The 24,721-nt window shown below is 39.7% G+C and overlaps 1 protein-coding gene across 2 annotated transcripts in view; it reads right to left on the reverse strand.

Annotated features, from left to right (window-relative positions):
• Positions 1-24,721, reverse strand: part of plxna4 (plexin A4) — a 283,307-nt gene that overhangs the window by 116,203 nt on the left and 142,383 nt on the right. For both annotated transcript variants that reach the window (XM_041780599.1, XM_041780598.1), the window contains exon 4: positions 2,264-2,392. In XM_041780599.1, the coding sequence (XP_041636533.1) occupies positions 2,264-2,392 (129 nt within the window). The remainder of the gene's footprint in view (positions 1-2,263; positions 2,393-24,721) is intronic.

Raw genomic sequence — 24,721 nt, forward strand, 5'->3', positions numbered from 1 at the left:
GGTTATAGTTATTAACATTCTTATCGCAATCTGAGATCACTTAATACTATTGTTCACCTATTTATGTCCTTCCCTATCCCTCTCCACAGCCTGTCTCTCTCATGCTCCTTCTGGACTCTCACAACAGTCACAAAAAAGAGTTACACATCTCTCAGTCCCTCTCTTGGCCATGCATCACCAATCTGAAGGGCCATGTTTGGATCCTGAGAACAGCAGGACAGGAGCTGTATTGAACAGCTGTGTTCTCAGCCTCCTGGTATGGGCCCCCCTCGCTCCTCTCATTCTGTTACGTGTTTCCTCTTTCTGTATTTCCTCCCTGGTTCCATTTTTTACTCCTTCAGTGTCTCGGTCCCACGCCTGAAAAACAGCAGGTGGCGTACTGCTATCGGCCCACTCAGGCTGTTTTAACAGCGTTTGCCACCTCTGGGAAATTTCATGCGTATAACCTCTTTTGACAAAATATTGTTGAAAATGTTCTCTTCATGTATGATGAAGCATTTTGTGCTCCTCTGCTCTGGTGATTGCAGACACTAAGGCAGGCATTTGGGGTAATAAAGCAGCCTTTTCTGCCATCTAAGTTGGTATCTCAAACCCTAGTGACTCTAAAAAACAGAAAGTTATTCTAATTTAATTAGAAATATACAAGTATTACACAAATTCATTATGAGTTAATGGATTTAAATGGATTAGGTGGAACAACGCTGAATTGTTGGAGTTTTATTCATTCACTACAAACCCTTCAGCAGTGAATGAGTGTGTGTTTGTGTGTTCACTAATTGCTCTCCATATTTGCGTGTATGGTAATTCCCAGATGTTCTTCCTAAACAGTTAGTGGAGGTCAGGCCTCTAACTAGGCTAATAGACTAATTACTATGAAGGCCTAAAACATACAAACACGCGGGACCACTATTAGCTAACAAAATGTGCTTTTTTTCTAATATAAGTTAATTGGAATGCTAATTAAAAAAAACAGCTAAATTTGTAACACGATGTCGGGAGATAATCACAAGACATAAAGGAATCCAACATCATGGGAGGAAATGGGAAATATGTATTCTTAACAAATCATTTGTTATCCTGTAATATCCTCTGTAAGCCCAATTACATGCACTATAATCCAAATAGAGAGAAAAAGAAATGTACATTTACAGACTGTTACAAAGAATTATTGTGGGTAATTGGATGCAATAACTAAATAGCATACTTAATGTCCTTATTTCTGCTAACTTGAGTCCCCCCTTTTCTGTTCCTTTTCCCACCCTCTGTGCAGATGGACTCCTCAGACCTCAGGAGAGGTGACGAGAGCTGCATTTGAAAGGGCACCTTCAACTCACTGCCTGTGTGATATTTAAAGTGTTATCGGGATAATCCTAGTGCTTCAAATCTGAACACACAACTACACAAACAAATTGCACTACACATTAGCAAACACTGACACCTTTATGGTGCCAGAGAGGTCTATAATCCTCTGGAAGCTGCAGACAATATACAGGGGTAACCAGGCTATCGCTGCCAACAAAACAGCAGTGGCCTTCTGTGATTGCGGGTGGCAGGAGATAAAGAGGCGAGGGGAGGGAATGATATGCACAATATCTCAACTTCAGAGCTTTTACCAACATTATAACAACAAAATTCATCACAGTCGTTAAACAGCACTAAAAATAACATTTAAATAATGACATTTAACACAGCTTATTCAACTGATTGACCACAATAAATCGCTGTTGCACGAGCATTCATTCATCATTTAGTGCTTTTGCTGCCGTGTTTGTGTTTCACAAAGAGAAAGTGACTACCTGTGACAGTGAGTCATGTGTGTGCACAGCTTGTGTGTTACGGACTTGCTATAGTGCTATTTTAGCGAGCTTCTGCCTCTGATAGAGGTGTTCACAGTCTCTCTGTGTCCATTACATAGAGTGCTGCTATTTCGCCTCACATTCCATGTCATCAAAGGTACTATGAGAGACAGTGTGTGTGAACCGAGAAGAGCACACAAACACACACAAGTGGACTGAAACCCCTCTCCTCTCCGCCTGTAATTCAACATATTTATTCACTCCAGCTCCACACTCTCTGTGTGTTTCTATAGAAAAGAACACGGTCAGGGCATCCACAAGTCCATCTAATCCTTCTCTCTTCTCCCGCCAGGCTGTAATGAAACCCATACGCTGCTACAAAAGGTCCTTCTTCTCTCTGACATAACAAAATGATAAATGTCAGCAGTTATGATGTCCAGTCAGCAGGTTTGGAGGATGTGTCTTACCTGGGATTCAGACATGACATAGAGGAAGTGGTGGTCGGAGGAGAAGGCCATATCTCTGAGGATGGGTCCATTCTCCACTGCCTGCACCGTCTCGTACTGCAGAGCCCGAGAGGAGCCGTCAACACGGATCTGGAAAAACATAAAAACAAATGCAGGATTGATTTGGGCTGTCAAGATTGATCACATCAATCATGACTTATTAAACAGCGCAATTAGTGTGGTCCTACAGACTTTTAAAGATCAGTTTTAAGACTTCTTAAGACCTGAACTGAGAAGAATTAAAAACAATTTTTGTGCAATAAACAGTTAAAAATGAAGGACACGTGTGACTTCTCTGTGCACAGAATCGGGGCTGAAATTTCCGATTTAATGACTGTAAATGAAATTTCAGATGGTATAGGGAAAAGACTTTTTTGGCCATAAATGCACAAATTTGCTGGTGCCTCCTTTTCTATTAATATACCGGTGTGATATTGATCATAACATATTTTTGCAGATTTGCTGAGCTAATTCTGAACAGTTATTGCAGGTAGACTACTTACAGGCAGCACTGCTGCAAATGCTAATTGCCATGCTAACATGCATATACTCATAAAATAAAAAAATAAAAGATAAATTGGCTAGTAACAAAAGGCATGTGTTATTTAAAGTGCCACTGAAAATTTAAGACCTCTCACAAGTAAAAACGACATTTTATGGTCGGAAAGTCCAATTTACGACTTTTTAAGACTTTTCAAGGATCTACAGGAACTCTGTCTTTTAAAAATCATGACTAATGGCATGATTTATACTTTTTCTGTCTTGAATGCATCTTTCAATTATCACTTGAATAGTTCATATACATGCAGGTCTTTAACCTATGGGTTAAAGACAAAGTTGGGGCTTTGCAGATCCTTGTCTTTATGGTCAGAAGAGACATGATGCTTGCTGGACAAGGTAAAAATAGACTGAATCCAGATTCCAGGACCTATGGTCATTTAAATTGGCCAGCTGTCAGCTAAGATTGGTGAAGCCTTATGTGTTTGGAACATGACAAACTGACTGTTTTCTTCTTAAAGACAATGCTGAAGCACCGAGCCAGAGTAGATTCACTAGGCTTTCACCTGATGTCTTGATCTTACTGTCTTCATAAATAAAGCCTTTAAAATATTTTCTTTGTCTCAGATCATAATTGTTTCTGCTCAGTCACCTAAAAAAGTATAACATAAAACGTTGAAATCCTATTAGTTGTCCCCTGCTCCTACATTTCTCAGTTTACCTTAAAAAACTCAGTCAGCTTGGCGAATAAGTAAACTGTCATCTGCACCTTGTGTCATGAAACTTTTACCATTTTACTGTTTCCTTCTTTCCTTTTCAATCATAACAAGTTCATTTACCATGATTAAGTTAGTCTTAAACTTCAATTAATATCATTTTTTTAATCTTGACAGCCATAGAATAAATATGTGATTAATACACAATGCTTCTAATCAGTGTATTGCTCATCCTTTCCCCTTGAGCTTTGAAATAGCAGCATTAGAAAGCACGAGCGACATTTCTTTGTCTTGAATGGACTGAATACATGACAGTGTTTAAAATACAGTAAGAATAGGCAGGTGAAAGTGAAGCCCAACTGGAAAAGGATTTTGACAAAGAAGGATCTTGCAACAGCAAAGAAGTGCAAGATAACCAAAAAAAGCACTGAAAAAGAAACTTTTGGACATATTTCAGGCAAAAGTGCCCATGTACAGCACTGTGTCTGAGATTTTCCCATGCATTACATTTCTATGCTCAATGTGAAGCAGCTCATCCCTCTCGATCACACTTTCAGCCATTCAGAAGTGATTACAGTAATTAGACATCTGGGCGAGAGGTGTGGTATGTGGGCCCCTAGGTGTGTTTACTCAGCAGAAAGTGCATGAAATTGGCCCCACACACACCTGGTGGTGTGATGGAAGTGCTCTGGGTTGTGCCCGAACATCTGCTTACATCGTCACACACACGCTCATATGCAGAGTGTATTTTCTAAATGATCCCTTCTAAATCTGGTCCTCTGGCTGTAATTTCCCAGTAACAGACAGTCTTGACATATCCCTACCCAAGCAACTTTCAGCACTCGGCAGAATACACACTCAAATACACACACAGGGACGACACACAGACCTGTGTGGGCTTGCAGACAAGTGTGAAGCAAGTCTTGTTAAAGTTGTGATGACTCTTGGTAGTGCTTTGTGCGCGAAACAGTGGATAATTGGACAGGAAGCAGATGGTGGAGCAGACAGGTGAGTCACTCTATGATTAATTATAATACGCCGATGACAGCACGCTCTGTCAGCATATCATTATAAAAGCTCTCTAGAGCCACGCCTTAGGCTAAAGTCTCTCTGAGGTCAAGAGGTCTACTCTGCTCTTTATGGGTCAACTGTTCCTCTTTGATACAACAAAGCTCTACTGTCTTTGCTGTTTGTTTGCCAGCAGACTTGACTAAAACTACTGGAATCAACATTAGTGTTAAAATATGAAATATGTCTGAGCTATTGTTTTGTCTTAAGGACTTGATATCAAGCCTTTTTCAGCCCTTTACATCTGTTCAGTTTGATTTCTATTTAGAAGGTCCAAATCAGATATAAGGCTATAACCTAAACTCAAATTATTTCTACAAGGTAGGCTGAGGCTGCAATAAAACAACCTTGCTTTTAACACCTTTTAACTAAGGCTGACTCTCTTAAGCCTTAGGTTCTCTGTATTTTTTAACCTGGACTTGATTTAAAACTGTATGGATAATGTTGGAGGCAAACACTTCAAATGAGAGGAATTACAAGTGTTAGTTTTACATTCAATACTTTCTTTCTAGTGCTTATCAATAAAAACTTGACAGTGATTAATAGCAGGCTTAAAGCCTGATTAATCAAAATTAACTTTATGTTTCAATGTAAAAAGGATTACATTACCAGTAAACTAACTGCATTACCCTGTGGTTATTTCAGATTTATATTAAGGATCTTTTGTATAAATGTGCTTTTCAAATCAGTCTTGTGAAAGAGAGGTCATTATATAGGATTATTCTTCTCCATGCTACTTTCATTCAAGATTAGACATTTATGTTTGAATTTGATTGTTTTGTATAGGAATACACAATACTGGATTTTTGATCACATTAAATATGCCCATATTTAAACTCATATTAGATAATACTGTTACATATAGTCTAAGACTGCTCAACTGTGGCAAATCATAATTATTTGGATTGGTATTGACATCACTTCTATAAAACACAATCACTTGTTGGTTGTTACATCTGCAACACATTCTCTTATCAACCTTAGGCACTCTTAATGCCTTAAGAAAAAGCAATAAATTGAAGAAATCAGTAAAAAAAACAAAAAAAAAACAAGCATATTTCTAAAAAAAGATAAATTATAAAAATGTAACAGTGGGATAATTACTTTTATGGCTAAAGCATAACAACAAATGCTGAAACTTTTACCACATGACAAACCTATGGACAAAACCATAATTAGCACAGTGTTTGATCACACTTATCTTGTGAATTAATCGTGAAAACAACAAAACGTTAATCGTGGGAAGTTACAACTAATACACTGTGCACATTTTTTTTATTGTAAAGAATGCTTAGAGTCTCCTGTGCAAAGAGAGGGTGAGTCAAATCATTCCAAATGCTCAGACAGTGGCCCCCTTGATTATGCAACACACCCTAAGTAACCACCTATAACTGATGATACAGTTGTACATTTTCTGGTATAAGGCTGATATATCAGCTGTAAATATCACAAGAAGTTACCATATCTGCTAATACAAATATTTAACTTTATAAGCTAATTTTTGCCTGTACTGATATCATGCCAGTAATATTGTGGATTCCTGATTTTGTTTTTCTTTATAAACTTATAAAAAAATAAAACTAGAAAAGCACTCGGAGAGCACAGACCTCCGCCATTAGCCCTATCTCCTAATAGTACGGAATCTTTGAAAACATTTCTGGATCCAGATGGTGATCCAGATCAAGTTTAAAAATAGATAAATGAATAAAATAAATACTTTTACTGGATGGACACAAAACTGAAAACAAAAGCACATGAAATCTTGGCATGTGTTTTCATCAGGTTTATAAAGCTGCTTGATGATTGTATGATTGGTGACATCAGAGTCTGGTTTATTTATGTTATATTCCTTTACATGTCATGTTACTGTGATACATTTACACAAAAGTCATATTCAAAGAGGATCTACTGACACCTCATTCATATAAATGAAAGACTGTCTAATGATGAGTAAGCATTGAATACAAAACTGAACTCTGATGACAACAGCATAACATTTTAAGGGACATCAATACTCCCAGAATGACTGTTTTCCCTTACAACTGTTAAACACATCATTTTATACCAAAGCTCAGCATTCCTGTATTTATATTATTTGTGCAGATAGGATTCTTTACTTTCAAAATAAGTGTCACTTTGACTGCCGTTCTTTTTTAATAGCTACATTTTTGGGTCTTGCCCACAGTCTGCCTTTTAAAGGTCTAATTTACATTATGCAAGAAAACAATCAACACGCATCATCTGGTCTACCACACCCCAGTGGATCCTAAGTCTTTGTATAGACAATCAACTGCAGTAGTACAGTATATTAAAGAGAGAAACCTTAGCACACAAGGTAAAGTTAACATCCTGCCCTAGTCCGGCTGTTTCCAATGATATCCAGTTTCACAACATGACATTTCTCTAAACAGGCACCTTCCTTCACCCTGATTTCACCCTGCTCTTCTTTGTTCCCCTTCCATTCTTCTTCTCGCGCTCTGCCTCCTGCTTGGCTTGTGTAGTGATCCTGATCTCAAAGGACCTTGAGGTTCTGTATCAAAGCCTCACACACTTTCACTGGGAACCATTGTAAGCACTGGGGTCAGTTGCAAAGAAAAGAACAGAAGGCGAACGAGAGAGGGAGAAAGAAGAGAGGGGGAGGCAGGAAGAAAGAAAGAAAGAAACTACCAGGCAAGACGGGGCCAGATTCAGCAGGTGGGGTTATCTAATCTGCCCAAGTTAATTTGACGTAGACAATATGTGCGTGCATGCGCATGTATTGAGAAGATATCAACTTCTCATCTTACACACACTAAATTACAGAGCAGAGTTAAAGGCCAGATAGTCCATGGCAGAGTTTTATTGTGTTGGGACACATCCACAGTCACCAGGGAACAGAGGGGGCTTTGAGGGGAAGCTCCTGTATATTATCCCTCAAAGTGACCACTAACAAAAACAAACGAGCCACCAGGGAATGCAGAGCATGTCTGCAAGCATGCAGCCCTGGCTACTTAGGTCGCAGAGGAAAAGCCGTCTGGGAGAAATAAAAAAAAAAGACCAGCTGATTTATTTGTTTAATAAAAGTTGTATATTCAAAGTGTTTTATGGCAACTTTGATCAGTATTTTAACAGCTCTCCAGTTATATTCTTTTGATTTAAAGGAACAGTCACCACAAAAACATGCAAATTAAAAGCAAATCAATACTGCAATATCCTTAAAAATTAAGGTAAGATTTGAATCATATTTCATTATTAAACGTCTCATCTTGTTTTCATTGTCAGCAGGAATAATTATTTAAAAATCTTGAAGTGATTTTTTCATCAGCCTAAAATCATTAAGGCAGCTACACTGGTGCTAGCCAATATTATCTGATTCCTTTTCAACAGTAATAAAGTGGATTAGCTGCTCTATGCTAAATGGATTACAATGCTAATCTCTGCTATCACATTAGCACTGCACAATAGACATTCACAGGCAGACAGACTTCATTTTGTCTCAGAGTGAGAAGGTGAGACATGCATGGGGCTCACACATAAAAGCACAAGTGTGTTCAAACAAACACAAGCACGGATAGAAACACTGGCATCTCACTCTCTCTTTTCTTTTTTCACTCGCTCACGCACACACGAGCTGGCTGCCTGGCTGGAGCTACTCATATGGTAATGACAGATACTCCAGGGAGAGTCACTGCCGCTTTTGACACACAGAGCACACTTCCTCACCCCCTGCAAAATGTGTATCGTAAACAGTTCTTTGATAGCTGTGCGTGTAGGGGGGGGTGCCAGGAGTCGTACATGTGTGCATCTGTGGGACAAATCCATGTTGTCCCACGGATCACACAGAGAAAAGTCTGGTTCTTCAGAAAGCAACCAGCCTGGCTATAAACTGTAGCCTCCTAGTGGCAATGAGTGATAACTGCAGCCCTGATGATGGGGATAAATATGATGGCTTCTGCAGTAAAAAGGCCCCTTCAGTATAAATTCACTGTGATTTTTACTGCAACAAAAATGCAAACCGTTAGCTAGAACTATGAAGTGTTTTAGAGCCATTTAGACAATTCATGACCAACAAAGTGTTTCTGTATGTGACTGACAGAAAACAGCACAGACAAATATAACTGCAACCTCATATGCAGATGGCATTTCTGCTCTGAATCTGTCAATGAAAAATAATGTGCCCAAAGTGGCTATCTCCCTCTCTCCATGGGGCTAACAGCTAGCAGAAGGTGTGATTCAGACAGGGAAGCCATTCCGGTGTGAAAACCGCAGGAGTACCCTCTCTCAGCTTCCTCCTTTTGGCACAGTGCAGCAGAAAAGCACATGGAAAGTACTGCACTTCCTCTGACTCTGCATGCAATCGATTTTGCTGCAGGTAAGAATGTTTGCAGAGTCTTGTTTGGGTGACTAATAAAGTTCATGCAATACCTGCACTTAAATTATTTGGTATTTTCTTAATAAACTGATGCAAAAGAAATAAATAGCAAGCCAGTGTGAGAAATCAAACATCATACAATCAAATATGGAAAGATGGATTGCTTGTTTTGTCATAGACTGACTCCACAGACAACTTACAGGTCAATAATATTGTTGCGCTCTTCAACTGAATGAAAAATGTCCTTCAAAATTCAATACTTCTGACATTTAAGCACTTCTATTGATTTCAGATGATCCCTGGGAACAGTTGGACCAATATGTAGAAACTAATTTACATCAAGTGGTAATACATACAGCCCAGTCAATTCACAAACACATTTGGAAAACAATATATGTGTCCCTTCTTAAAAAGGCTCACAGAAAAGGAGGGCTGGTCCCACAGAGTCACAGTCTGTTAAGCATGGCACACATACACTAACATGCCATGGCTGGAACACACTATGACCAACATGCTGCTGGAGGAAGCCAGAATAAGCTGCTGACTATAGTATCACTGCCCTGACAGGGGCCACGCCACCACAGCGAGGTGAGTGGGCCAGAGCAGAATGTCATCCAAAGTCATACGGCATGCTGGGAAGCTTAAATTACCACAACAAACGTGTGAGGAATTCCACCAAATCCCTGAAACATGCCGAGGCAAACACTGTGACTGTGCCAGGATTGTTGCAGACAAAAGGGTCATGAACCTTAGCATTATCAAATCAGAAGTACTGTTACAAACTGTACTTAAAAAAAGATGCTTCAAAAGAAACAATGATAATTCTGTCTAGGGATGCACTGATGCATCGATTTCAACATCTGTATCAGCCGATATTGGCACTGTTTGTTAACATCATCCATCAGCCAAATAAGGTGGACGATAGGGATGCCCGATATTATTGGCATGATATAACATAACATCAGAAGAAATTAGATTAAAGAGTGAATTATCATACTGGCAGATATGAACATTTCTCCCGATATTTACAACCAATATATTGCCTAAAAAAATCTGCTGGGTGTAAATATTGGCCGTACAAACAAATAAGTTAGCGGAGTTTCTTACGCTTTAAAAGTTTGTTTTTAAGGACTAATATTTGTGATTTTGTTCATCCTCAAACTTTGAATTGTGTGTTCCAAAGTCTGAAGTTTTAGGTCTGAACTACATTTAAATATTGATATCGCTATCTGCTAAAAATGATTTGTCGATATTGGCATGGATATCTGCAAAATTCCAATATCGTGCATGCCTAGGGGCAAGAACAGATATCAGTAGGGATGCACTATAAAGGATTTTTGCTTATATCTTATATGCAGATATTTACTGATTCATTTTAGCCAATACCAGTATCTATACTATATTTTAAATATTTTCATCAACCCTATAACTCATCCTGAACACACTTTAAGGTTTAAGAATGAACAAAGAAACAAGCTTTTGTTCATAAAACACACTTTAAGGTTTACAGAATAAGGGTAAATAAGGAAAAAGACCTCTGACACAGGTCTGTTTGTTCAGCCTAAATCTCCACTAACCTATGAATTATATGTGCTGATTTTCACAGCTAAAACATTGGATGTCAGTATCAGCTGAATTTTGATATCTGCCAAAGAGATATCAGGCCAACAACATCCTGCAGCCCTAGACATCAGTTGAAAATGTTTATCTTTTGGTTTATGCTGGCATCAGGCACAATTAACTACCAAATAAAAGGAGAGATTTTGTCAACACTGATATCATGCCAATAATGTCATGCATCCCTTTTTATCAGCCCTTTTCACTACCACTGAATCTCTAGTTTTGTTGTTTAGTTATATAGTTTGAGGAATAAGGAATTGTGCAAAGCTCAAAAATGAAATGTGAATAAAATATCCATTTCTGGTTAGACTTTTAAAAAAGTCAGCAGAATTTTGAGTTCAACTGATGCTTTCAAACTTCACAGGGTCTCACCCTTGATCTAAGCAGCCAATGATTTTCTGAAAGACAACCAAAAAAAGCCCACTGCAGTAAAAATGTTCTTTAAGATTTGCTGTCTTTTCTTTAATGTTGGCAGCTTATTGAAGACATTTGAAAAGCAATTCATACAAGCATGGCAATGAAATACATCCAATGTTCACCTTTTCAGAGAGTTTATTTGGTAAGATCTTTGGTTGACAGTTTAAGTTCAAACAAAAAGGGCCCCTAAAAGTGGGTGTCTCCTGTGTTCAAGATCTGATGAGAAAACATTTTGGAGCAGCAGAGCATCCACATGCCAAATGCCACTGCAAACCAACCTGGTACACCTTGCTCAGGTTTCAACCCTCTTTGTCAAAGCACAGCAAAGTGTTAGGTATTCAATCAGGCAAGGCAGGACATGCAACGAGAGCTCATGAGGAGAGACAGCCAGTCAGAGAGGGAAAACTGAGAGGAACATTCACTGTGGAAAGAAAAGAAACAACGTATCGTCACTACATAATGGCAATGTGTCTCGCCACGCATTCTATTCATACCGACAGCAATACAATGGCGGCTGTCTGATTGCCCAAATCTGTCCAGCTTCCTGAAACATATGGCAGGCAGAGAGGAGAGGAGGAGGTGGTGAGAATAACAGAAGGAAAGTGGGGCTAGGAGGCGGACTGGATCCATGTCTCGGTGTCAATCAATGCCAGGACAAACCACGTTTAATGCCTCGATATATAGCTTTAGGCAAGATGGACTGGTGCGAGACTAGTGGGGGAGTGTGGATGATTTGACATTAATCTCGGGGTATTAACGAGAACGTGGCATGCTAATGTGAAATGCCAGGCTGGTCCTCTAGCATTGCTGGAGCACGCATGATCTGCTATCTATCGCCAAGAGATATCAGAGACATTTACAGACGGCTATAGAGGATGTGTGGTTTCTAAAACAAGTAGTGCAGGTGACACATAAATGACTAATACCATGGTACTTTACATCTACAGCGTCTTTTTGGCTCACTATTTTATGTTTTATGATAAGCTATAATGGAGACATCTTGCTGCTATCCAAAGGTACAACACAGACTCCATGCTTTACTGCTTTCTTTATGGAATAAAAATATTCATTCAGGTTATTAAAGACACATTAAATCCCCCTCCTTCCCTTCCTCCCTCCTGGCTCAACTCAGCTCTCTATAGGAGGATGAGTGGGCAAAAAACCCCACAGAGTGGAACTGAACTCATTCTGTGCTTTAATTCACCATTCTCTGTTTTATGTTTGGGATTAGGCGTATCTGCTACACAGCAGGATTTTAATTAATGCACTTTCCCCGGATGCCTGCACTGCGAGGGGAGGTTCTTTGTGGGTGCAAATCAGGAAAATGTCATTGTTAGTGGGGAAGTTACAGCAGAGACTCATATTGGCAGTGTCAAAACTATGCAGAAGTGTGACCTCTGTAATGGCCCTACTGTTGGGGTTGGATTTATTGAGGTTAATCCCATGTAGACTGTTTTAGTGAGGGTGTAGTAACAGGAGGTTTATAGAAATATTGACTCTATGATGTCAGATTTAAATGGTCAAACCAAGACAACAGGGGTTTAAGTTGAAGTGTGATCGAGTCAGTATTATCTAGTCTAAGTCTACATTTGTGTCTCGTCCTACATGCTAGTGCACTAAATGAATAAAAGTTCATGGGGGCAAAGTCAGCTCAAATTAGAGAAAATAGGGCATATGTAGGAAAATTTTCAAATATTGTGAGAAGTGAGATGATGCCATAAGCATATTATATGCTCTTGTGTATATTTCTATCAGTGCCACTTAAGTCTCTCAGCTCTCATCTGGGACCTGACACCACAGCAGACAGTGCTGCAGGGGGACCCCTGGCTCAGTGACAGACCGTCGTGGCATTAAAGGTGTGGTACCTGTTAGCCTGCAGGTCCATGCGGCCTGCTAATCTAACCTTATACCCCTGCTGGGAGCAGGACAGAAAAAGCAAGGAGAGAACGACAAGAATGTTATTGTGAGGGATGACGGTGTCGGACGTGAAAGGGGACAAGTGTCTTGAAGCTCCCTAACTCATTTCTCCCCCCTGCTCTCCTCTCCTTCCTGAGTCTCCCCCGTGGCTTCAAAGGGTGAGTGACAGGTCTCCCTGCTATCATTCCTCTCACTGCTGAGCTGCCTCAGAGCACCGTGACCAGGCAGGGGGCTCACATCTTAGCCTTTGTTACTCATTTCCCTCCTCTGCTATTACTTCTGCTCTTTCTCCCTTATTCCCATTCTCTGGTTCTGTCTCAATCTGGAAGTCAAGAGGTGGACTCAAATACCTGCAGGGTTATGGACGCTTCAATCTTTAGAACATTTGTGACCGTTTGACTTCCAAAAAGGCAATTGGTTTCTGACTTTTTCCTCTGGTTTATTTCAAAATGTCCCTGCTTCTTTCTCAGTAAATTCTCTGCAGACTCTGCTGCTGCTGGAATGATGTATTTTGTCCCCCATTCATGTACCCCACTCTGATTGTGCTTTCTCATTTTAGACTAAAACCTTTCCCTTTTTCTCCTGTCAAATGTAACCAGAAATCAAAAGCCTTGCAGAGTTGATGTTGCTTTTTTCAACTGTGTTTTGGTTTATAGTTAGATGGTCAGATATGAGGAAAAGGGCTGGCAACTTGTTGCTGTAATCTATGTGAAATTGGACATTAGGGGCCCTTCCTAGAAGTCAGAGATGGAACATTTACAAATACATTCAATGTGCCAAGTGAAATGCATTCATTTCCCTCCTATTTCTTTCAAATATTGCTCCATCTTTTATGTTTTTTCTGTTGGCTGAGTCTTTGATGCAAGAGAAAAACTTCCTTCTTTAGATAAACTTTTCAATACTGCAATTTTACATTGCAGAATGTGTCATTCCATCACTTTTACTGAGCAGAGATGTCAGAGCTTGTCTCTCTTTATATAACCCTTCTATTCCTTTTACGTCTTTCCTCTCCATCTTTTCCCACCAAATTCTTCTTTGGCTGTCTTGGAAGCACAGCAGGGTGTTAGAGGCGACATGGAGAGATCTCCTGACAGACCTCATTTAGCTCAGACAAATACCTGGCCTGGCAGAGAAGAAAAAAACATACGCACATTTTTCTTTCAAACCAATTATTTCCTCTACTGTTACTCCTTCCTTCCCCAGTTATTCTGCAGTGATAAGAGACGCTTCTTTCTCCAGCGCTGCTGCAGCTACTGGCTGGGCCTCAAGGACCCCACCGAGGCAACAGCATAATTTGAGCACAGAATCACCACCTGTGTCTCTATTAGTGGTGCAACCCAGTGGCAGAGCCACAGACTGGTGTGCACCCCATTATATTTTGTGACCAGAGGCCACCGCGTGAGAGCTAAAAGGCTTTGGGAGCCATTAATGAAGTCAACATACTCCCTTAGTAGTGAGGGCACCAAATCAGCCCATTGTGTGGTATCAAGACTTTGGCCTTTCAGGGACACAGTAGTGCACAAACACTGGGTTATGGATACAATCTTTTAGAGGAGCACAGCTTGCAGACTGTATCATTAGGTTGAATGGTATAAATACAGGACAGAGTATGACCACATTAGCAGGGTGTAATCTGTGTGTTTGCGTGACAGGCAGGGACAGTTTACATGTAGGTGTCTACACCTGTGGGAAATGCAACACCCAGGAAGCTGGGCATATGGTGGGGTGAGAGACAGCCAGCGTTGATGCCAGAGATGTAGAAGCAGTAAGAGGAAATAGAGAAGATGAAGAGAAGGAGATAATACCTCCAACACAGCCAACAGTATTAATGGGTGTACTTCTAATGACTAGACATGATAGCAGATCTATGCTTACTTGGAATAGTGACCATTAGTGTGGTTTAAATATATATATTGTTTTCACAAAAGTACTCCCTCAGTTTTCCTGCAAGTACGAGTACTTACATTTGGGTACCCACCACTACTGAGTACAAACATGAGTACTTAATAATGCCATAACTGTTCCTAAAAATCATTATGAAGTGTGTTTTGTCTTCATCAGATGTTCCTCATATCTTCTCTTGACAATTTATCAGTGCATAGTTTCTGTAGCTTATGCAGCTAACAGAGCTACGTGAGCTACACTTGCTGCACTAGAATGTTTCATGGAGGACTACTTTACTCTGCTTTGTAAAACATCAGGTTTTGCAGGTCCAATTTTTAACATTTTAACTTCTGGTATCCTAGCCATTACCTTAACCCTTACACTAACCCTAAACGGAAGTTTGATCAGGTTTTACCTGGAAAGTTTTAGCATGTATTTTAGTTCTGAGATTTTATGGCATCTCAGACAAACAGTCTGGGAGAGTGGTCGTCAGGAATGATGTTGTCTTCAAACTCACATTAAGAGGCAAATATCAAGCTTTAAAATGATACAGAGTACAGTATCTGCACTGTTTTATGAGTATGAGTACTTAGGCTCGGTATCAGCATCCATCCTGGATACTGGTATGGGTATCTGTGCATCTCCAGTTTAAGTCAAAGATTGTGACACCATGGTACTCAGTGTTAGGACGGATGGTTTTTAAAGCTTTGGAACTTTTTGGTACTATTGAGCTTTAAAATATTGTATCTAAAAGTATCAAAGTATTGGAAATTGTAACAATCTTGCCCCACAGTTGCTTCCTTTTGAATAGAGGATCTTTAAATCAAAAATCCATAACACAGACAGAAAATGTACATTTACGTCAGCTTAAAATCAATCAAAAAAAATGATCCAACCATAGAGGAACAATTGTCTATTCATGGAGTCACATAGGTAGGCTAAACTTGATGGTACTCAATCATGTCATGCCATCCTGCTTGCTTTAGTGCCAATCACCAGTTTATCAACATATCAAGGAAGCAAGAAGAGACAGAGTCACTGACCTCAGATAACCTAAGGTCCTTATTACTTGGACAAAAAAACATCGTTTTAAAGGAAACTTCAGATCATCCTTACATAGAACAGGTATCTATTTCTGGTCACTACATAATGGACTGATGACAGACTTTGATCCACATGCACAAGCTCATCTCACAAACACGCCCACTGTGACCTTTATCCCCCATCCATAGTTCAACACAAAAAAGGGTTCATTCTCTCCCAGTATAGAGGTTTCTTATTGGACCATACTCTTCTTCACTAAATAACCGTCAACAGCCTATCCAACCATAGTCGAGGACAAGTACCAGTACCCCACAGAGATGTCTAGGTCTGATATTGACCCACTGACAGGCTCAGATCAACACCAACCAAAGGTAAAGGAGTGACTTTGAGAAGACTTTCATGGCTTATCTTTCTTTTACTGCTTATCGGTCCATCATTTTTTTAGTTTGTTTACCAGGGCAAAGAGAGAAATTCATTCCACAAGCTTAGAAAGAAAATTAAGCAAAGTTCAAAGCTGGGCCACATATTTAGATAAAGAAAAGAGTAAGAGATTAGGGGAGAGGGCAATGTGTGTGTGCAATGTGTGTAACCAGGTGTGTGAATAATGGATGGGTGCTGAGAGCCAGACGGTGTCTGAGAGCAGACATCAGCCTGGATCCCGTAACCACACACGACCATCAGGAGAACTCTGGAGACACAAGCACACAGACAGACACACTTTGCTCCAGGTTAAAGCCTTTAAACACACACACACAAAGGGCTATATATGTGCAGTCAATATACACAGTGACCTTTCTGCCCCTTTGTGTTGCTGATCTCAGTAGCTTCTGTCTGTGTCATTGCAGGTTGACTGAAAGAATCTTCAGGACTTATAACTCTTCATTAAAAGTTGGTAGAATTCACCTTTAACCAGTGTTGGTTATTTTTTAATAAAAGTGGAGGAGTAATATTCTACTGATGCAAGCCAAGAGCTCAGAGCACACAGCAGTGGTGCACAACCCTACATATTAAATGTATGGATCACTGGCTGAAGATCACACATGCTCATGAATTCATGAATTCACAATGGCTCTACCATGAGAGCTGCTGCAGACCTGTGTTCATGTGTGTTCACTGTGTGTGAGTACTGCCCTGTTTATGGGGAGCATTCATAGCCCACCCTTCCGTTTTATGTTGTGGTGATTTATGAGGTACCCACCAAAGTTTCTAATTAAATAGGGAAGCACCTCACAACCAATTCCTCAGAGATAAGCAGGTGTGGATTTGTACGCGCCCTCCTTATTGTTTGTGTGTTCCCTTGTTTTCAGCCCCAAGGGCGCTTCCTTTTCCCCCTCATTTCTCCTCTTTGCCTTTATTCCTTTATTAAAGAGACTGGCACACTCCTTCTTTTATACCTGTTTTCCCACTGAAGTGAAAAATTGCAGTGCTGGCATAGCAGGGGGACGGAGAGAGAGAGACAAAGCGACGGGCAGAGAGGGAGAAAATGAAAAACAAGGCGAGCAAGAAGGACAGGGAGAGCGAGGAATAACACAGCAGTAAGCCCTTGAGGCGTGTGCGATAATAATGGGAATCTTTGGAAGAAAGATGGTGAGACAGAGAGGGAGCAGGAAGACGAAAAGGCCAATATCCAGGGAAAATGGTTTGGATGCATTCCATGATGGCTGAACAGCTACATGACTGGTGCACAGAATGGTTTCAACGTCCAGCGGCTGCAGGAGCTGCAGGACGTGGGCCATTCATAGTAAACATGGATTCAAAAAATATGCATAAATGCTTAATGCCTTTCTGAATGACTTTTTAGAGCACTGGTACTCAACTGGAGGAATGGGACCAAAAAGCTTGTCGCTGGGCTTTTTCCAGTGGGTCTTTAAAATGTGCAGGAAAAAAAAAGTCAAAAAGTCTATGAATTGCTGTTATTATTTCATTTTTTTCTGTAGTTCACACTTTTTTGACAGCAGACAAGAAGCCAAAAAAGTGTAACAGATTTTCTTATGAATTATTCTGGGATTTCTGCAGGAATGTATCTGAAATCTTTAACAAATATTCCCTGTAAACTATTCAGGACACTCAAAGTTAATTCCCTATAAAAGTTAAGAATTTTCCTCTTAGTTTTGGGAGTTTTCCATGTGTATTTTCCCAGAAACTTTTTGTATTATTTTCTGGGAATTACCAAAAATCTAAAAAAAAAAATTCACAAGCATTTAAGAACTTTTTGGAATTTTTAACAGTAATTATTTGTAAAACCTTTCTTCTGTCTTTTGTGGGAGGTTATCTCCGAGAGCCTCCTTAGATATTCTTTTCTAAACTCAAATGGTGAAGAAATTTTCTCTTCTTTCATACAAAAGATTAAAAAGTGAGAGCCCAACCCAGAGAGTGTTTCTTGAATCATTTATTCAGTCCTGACCACAGACTTAGCTGGGCCCCTGAAAACCCAGGGAATGCGCCCTCCCCTGTTGTGATTTACTGACATATCAATGCATGTGTGTTGGACCTGTAGCATTGGTGCTAGCCTCCTGGCTAACAGTTACTTCATCTTGGAGCTGAAAGGAGTGTCAAGCTATTAATGGGTTCCATAATTCAAATTACTTATTCATGCTGATCTTTTACCAAGTCTTTTCCCCACATTTTTCCACTCTTATCCCATTTTAGCCACTTTTAACCACTTTTCACCATTATCCCACCAATTTTTTGTCCCCTTGTTGCCTTTCTTGATATAGTCTTTCCCTTTTATCCCATTTTAGCCACTTTTCAACAACTTTCATCATTTTCCAAGAATGTTTTGTTGTTGCTTTTCTTGGCCCATTTTTCCCTACTTTAACCCATTTTTAGCCTCTATTTAAGAATTTCCCCACCCATTTCTTGCCCCTTTTTGGCTTACCTGAACCATTTTGCATCTTTTAAATCATTTTTGCCACTTTTGAACCACTTTCAGAATTTTCCCACCCGTTCTGCCACATTTTTGCCTTTTTTGACTCATCATTTCCACCTTTATCCATTTAAGCCACTTTTAACTGTTTTTCACTTATTCAGCACTTTGCTCAACATAATGTTTTGTAAAATGTGCTATATAAATAAAGTGGATTGGATTGGATTGGATTCCCACCCATTTTCTGCCCTCTTTGCCTCTTTTAACCACTTTCACCACTTTACCACTTTAATCCATTTTCCCTTAGTCATTTCAGTCTTTTTCCCTTTAAGTTATTTCAGTTCCCTCTCTTTAATTCTCTGTGTCCTAACATCTGTGCACATGACAGCCTAGCTATAAAGTCTGACATTACTTTTTACATTTTCTAGTTGATTTGTTCATCCTCAAAGCCAAAGGTAATTTTGGTTAAATGAAAGGGGGTTACATTTTGAATTAGTCTTTATTGTACAGCAGAAAAAATAAAGTTAATGTTATGTTTATTTGATAAGAGTGATTATCATTCAGGTCATATATAAAAAGCTGGCAATCACAGCTTAACTTTACAATGGACCTCAATGAGCCCCCCCATTTGGCTGAGCCCCAGAAAGCTCTCCCCTTAGACCTTGCATTTATCTCCCAAAAATCAAATCTGAAGTGATTACATATATAGCAACAGGTGGTACATGTTCTCCTCAGACCTTTGGTTATCACATAACAGCTGAAGCTAATAGCATCTGAAGAAGGCTTTTGAAATGAAAAAAGGAAAGCGAAGAGGAAGCCCATGTTCCCAACACAAACACTGCAGTTTCCTTGTTCCAGTTCTTTTCCCTTTTCTCTGCACGCAGCCGTGTTCTCGATCCAAACATCCACCACGGGCAAACACATTAATCACAACACAAGTTCATTTCTATGCCTCCCTGTATGCGGTGCAATGCTTCACCCTGAATTATGTCTGACAGGTAGGAATTGTATCATTACGCTACAGCCCTACTTAAACTTTTATACAGAAACAGAGTTCTTCCAGCTTGTCAGAAAAGAGAAAGCACTGTAATGCACTAGTTTGACTGACACATTGTAGTAGGCGGTATGGCAATTGTTTCAAGGGTATCTCTAAGTAAAGAAAGGCGTCTTAAGAATAAAAGAGAAGAGATTCCCAACCTGGTCATGAACTCTTTCAGAAGCATCCCTTTTGTATTGTTTTCACACATCTGCTTCTTTATACCAATGAAGATATCACCAGTATAAGCCGTCCTTTTGCTGACTCCACGAGAGGGTTTTCTAAAATTAGAGTTTCTTTATCAAGAGAGCGCATTAAGAGTTTCACGCCCATGCATTATGCTGCAGCACAAAAGCATTGTATTGTGCATGAAAATGGAGGCTTTACAGTGGGTGTCAAATAACTTTAGCCCATAAATAAATAAGCGTATTGTTTCGGGATGGTTGGTTATCTAATCACAAAGATGATAAAGGGAGCATGTAAGCATTCTGAATGAATACGATACCTCATGAGTGTGTTTGTTTGCGCGTGTGTTTACACAGATATTAAAGATTAAACAAGCATATTAGCTGCTGCAGTGTGAAACAACATGAACATGCAGACTTGGTCTAATGCCATGTATTCAAACTGTGCAGAAAATTCAATTCAGTCGATATTAATGCAGAGCAGGGCCTCATTACTTGAATATTGTTCTCCAATACTCTCTCCACACTGTTGACTTAAAGTGTGTGGAGAATTTGACTTTGCTGATATGACAGGGCATTTAATAACTGCAGTCACTCTTTCTCCCTGTCTTCTGCACTCTATTTGTGCCTTTTTTTACCATTTCTTCTCTGTCCTTTTGCAATGAGGAATATCAAAGTATGACGGGCCAACTGCAAAGCGAGTGGCCCTGTCAGAGGAGAGCAAGCCTGAGTGACGGAGAGAAGGAGAAACAAAGAGGTAAGATTGAGAGGAAATCACCTGCACAATGTTCAGATAGAGATAGGTGTAAGCTGCAGTAAAACTTGAAGACAGATAAAAGTTAATTCTCTCACTGGGAGAGACAGAAAGAGAGGGGAGAGAGGAGTCTAAGAGGATATTTGGTGAATGGAGCCTGTCAGCTCACGTTGTGCAGAAATCCTCTTATACCTCAAAATTTCAATTAGGTGGGGAAGCGTTTTTTTGCTGTGGTGCGCTTCTCTCGTTCTGTGCAGGAAGTACAAGGTGCATGAGGTGGGATTTGTCACAGCAGCGACAGGCCTGCTCCACCTACATTATGATTCAAAGAACACACACAAACACACACTCTCTTCCACCTGCCAAAGCCATTTCGAGTGACAACAGAGCTACACTTGATGCTACTTCAGTGTTCAGTGAGCAGTGTTGCAATTGAGTTTGTTCCACTGAAGAGGATCTGAAATTTAAACTCCACAGGTTTGTGTTGGGCTGCTGTCGCTGTGTCTGACAGCGACAATTACACTTTGTGTCAACCTCTCCGGATGACACTGACTTACAGTAATTACAATGCCAAATGTAGCAGCCCATTTTCATGCTTTGTTTTGATTTAATTCCCGCCTTGGTGTTTCGCTTCATGTGCCCTTGTCTTTTCCTATCCCTTATTATTATGTGACGGAATGAAATGGGAAAAAATTGAGCTAAACTAAGAAGAAGTCGATAAAATAACAATCCCTTACTGGATAAGGGAAAATTTCTGCCTCCGTCCTACTTTCAGGTAAGTTTTGCTCCTTCCACCTCCCCTCTCCTCAAACATTTCTCCCATTCCCTCAGTGTTCTTTACAAACTATCCATCTCCTGTTGCTTTTATTTCACTTCTCCTCGCCAACTTCTCTCACTCGCTCTTTTATCCCTTCTTTGCCAATGTATCTACTCCTTCTGCTCCTTTCTTTCCCAAAACTCTATCCTGTCGTTCTCTTCCTCTCACCTTTCTTCTCCCCACCGTTCACTCTATCCCCAGCTTCCCAGCTGGCTTTCATCTTCCCCAGGTTAGATTACTGTAAAGCACTGCCTGTCTGCCAGCATTCCTGAAAGCTTTTCATCTCTGCTCCGATTCATCTGGGGAGACACAGAGAGTGAGGGAGCGGGGGAGAGAGGGTGAAGGAAGGAGAGAGAGGGGAGGAGAGACTGCGCTGTGCTGTGGCTATGGATTTCAGAGCCTTCAGTGGTTAACCTGCACTGCACGCTGCACTGGCTGATGGGAAATTTCCCCGCTGGTCTCTTGGCTGTCTTGTGAAACGCCCACTCTGAGCTTAGAGCACACCTCGCCAGGGACAGACGGGTACACGCACACATAAGGAACACGAAACATACAAACAACATATACAAGATCACAGGTGTACAAACAGGCCTGTGTGTCTAAACATACATGAAAGAAAACATGACTAAATGTGTAAAAATGGAGCTCTGGAAGTACGCATTAATCGCTAGTGTTAACATGAGCAAAACATTAAAGGAAAAATAACTAAATGCAAAAAAAAAAAAAGATTTGAATTATCAATCAAACTGCTTAAAATATGATTAAAAACACTTTAAAATGGCTTTTCCTGTACCTGCTGTATTTGTTGATTTCAGAACTCTCAATTTCACAGTTAACACACATTTTCCCTTCAAGCAGATCAACAAATCTGCAGTCTTCCAAATAAATTCTGGTGATTTCTGCATTAGATTTGAATGTTCAAACAGTGCAAATCTAGAGTGCTTTAGAAAGCATGATGACACACCTGGAGATGTGTTTATGAGTCAGACAGGCAGTGCTCATCTCCACACAGCACTCTGAAATTAACTCAGAACACAGAGAAACAAAGCATGAAATTTAAATGTTTCTAAGTTAGTGTGTGTTGTTGCTCACATATGTGCATTGACAGCTTACACACAGCAGTGCAGGTTTAATTACAGAAGGCCCTCCAGCTGTTTATCGCTCTGCTTTAGTCTGTGAAGGTGTGTGTTTACGGTTGTGCAAGTGTGTTAGGGGGAAATGGGGGGACTGTGTCAGTGGGTGAGTATCCAGCCTCGCTTCACTGCAGTGCAACATTTATGTCCAGCTACTACAGTGTTTTTACTACTGTGTGCCTGGTGCATGCCAGTTTAACAGTCTGACTGTGTTTGACTGTGGAGACACAGCAGCACACGTCAACATTCATAAACTAAATGAGCATCTTTAACACTGTTGGAACAGTAAATCCAAAAAACAAATGTTTCTCTATTCTTCATAAAGTTACTCCTCCTACACGTTTAATTTTTCAGCAAATACGCCCAGGAGCTTAAATATAACAGACCAAAACACTCTGGCATGCAATGACTGCTGGAGAGGTTTTATATTTTATTCTTTTGATTGGAAACTGGGATATTTATGGTCGTAATGTATTTTACAAGCAGTCTGCTATTACACCATAAGTCATGGATGTTTGAACGGGTCGACTCACTCATAACTGGTTTTCTGTAGTTCATTTTCACTAAAAACTAAGGCTGTCAGCATTAGAGCAGCGGTTCCCAACCTGAGGTCTGGGGACCTGGGGGGTGGGGGGCAGTCACAGGGGCTTGTCTGCTCCCCGTTTTTCAGGGGATGAAAAAAAAAGTTGTACCTTCCAATTAACTGAACACTGAATGGTCAAAGTCATCATCTTTTGGACACATTATTTAACTCTTAAGTTATTCTTAAGTTGGTTAAACCCCACTGATATGTAAAGAGCGACTAATAGAACAGGTTTCTTTTCTTTGTTTTTTAAAGAAAAGAAAAATCAGTAAAATGGTGATACAACATTTTGGTTCCACACCAGAGAGTCAACATCATGTGAAACATGGGTGATGCCATATAAGAGCCACTAAAAAGATGTTTAAAAATAAGGGGATTCATTTATTTTTGAGCAAAAAAACCTGAATTTTTGGGTGGATTATAAAGTTGTATGTATATATGCAAGAAAACAAACTCAGAATTTCAGAGTTTAAAATTTTTTTAAATTTCCAGGAAAAAAGGAAATTTCTTAGTGCCAAAAGTCTTACATTTTTATCTTAGAGATTAAAAAATTGCCTTTTTTACAAAAATCTACAGCAATGTGAGAAAAAAACAAACAAACTGAAAACAGTGGTTGGAATTTTGATTTATCCACTCTATGGTCTCAAAAGTTTTAAGTTTTGGTTCACATGCATTTATGACTTTTAAAGTAAAGCATTTCTGTTTTTTCTGTCATTCAATAACAGCTTTGTAATCTTGATTATTCCATCGTAATAACGGCCAGTTTATAGATAGATCTTTAGTCAAGAACAAGTGTATGCTGGCCTATTATGTTGCCATTGTGTCAAAGAAAACCATTAAAATTGATTTGTAATTTTTCAAATGGGTCATGTGGGGGGCTTTGCTTTATGAGTAGTGTGGGCTCTAAGGGGGTGACTGGCATTAGAGCATTAATCGTGATGTAGTTAATGTCACTTATAAGTGAATAAATTTCCTTTGATCACATTAGTTACATGCTTTGTTGTCCTTATCAGAACACTCCGGTTAAGCCACTGCAACGTCTTCCTGCAGCCACAGTGATGTAAAATGACACCACTGAGTCCTGAATGTCTCATTTCACTTCTAAAACTCACAGACAGCCAGTAGACCAGTCAAGTCATCTTCACCTTGTGTTATCAAATATTTATCTTTTTACTGTTCCCTGATTTCCTTTTCAATCCACAACAATTACCTTCCTCCATGGTTACGTCAAAGCCAAAATCTTTGATCAAAGTTCCTTATTTTCTTTCAAATAAAGGCAGATCTATGTAAACAGAAAATAAACTATCCTTAGACAGTCCAAAAATCCAGACTGATACAAAAACTAGGGATGCACTAATACCACATTTTTCCAGACCAAGTAAAAGTACTTATGTTAAGGTACTCATTGATACCAAGTACATATATATACTTAATACCACAACTGTTCTTAAAAATATTTTGAAAGCTTGTTTTATTTATTCAATTTATAAGATCATTTTCATTCTCCTCTACTGTTTTCATCCTCAGCAG

The sequence above is a fragment of the Cheilinus undulatus genome, linkage group 23 (assembly GCF_018320785.1).
Source record: "Cheilinus undulatus linkage group 23, ASM1832078v1, whole genome shotgun sequence".
Classification (NCBI taxonomy): domain Eukaryota; kingdom Metazoa; phylum Chordata; class Actinopteri; order Labriformes; family Labridae; genus Cheilinus; species Cheilinus undulatus.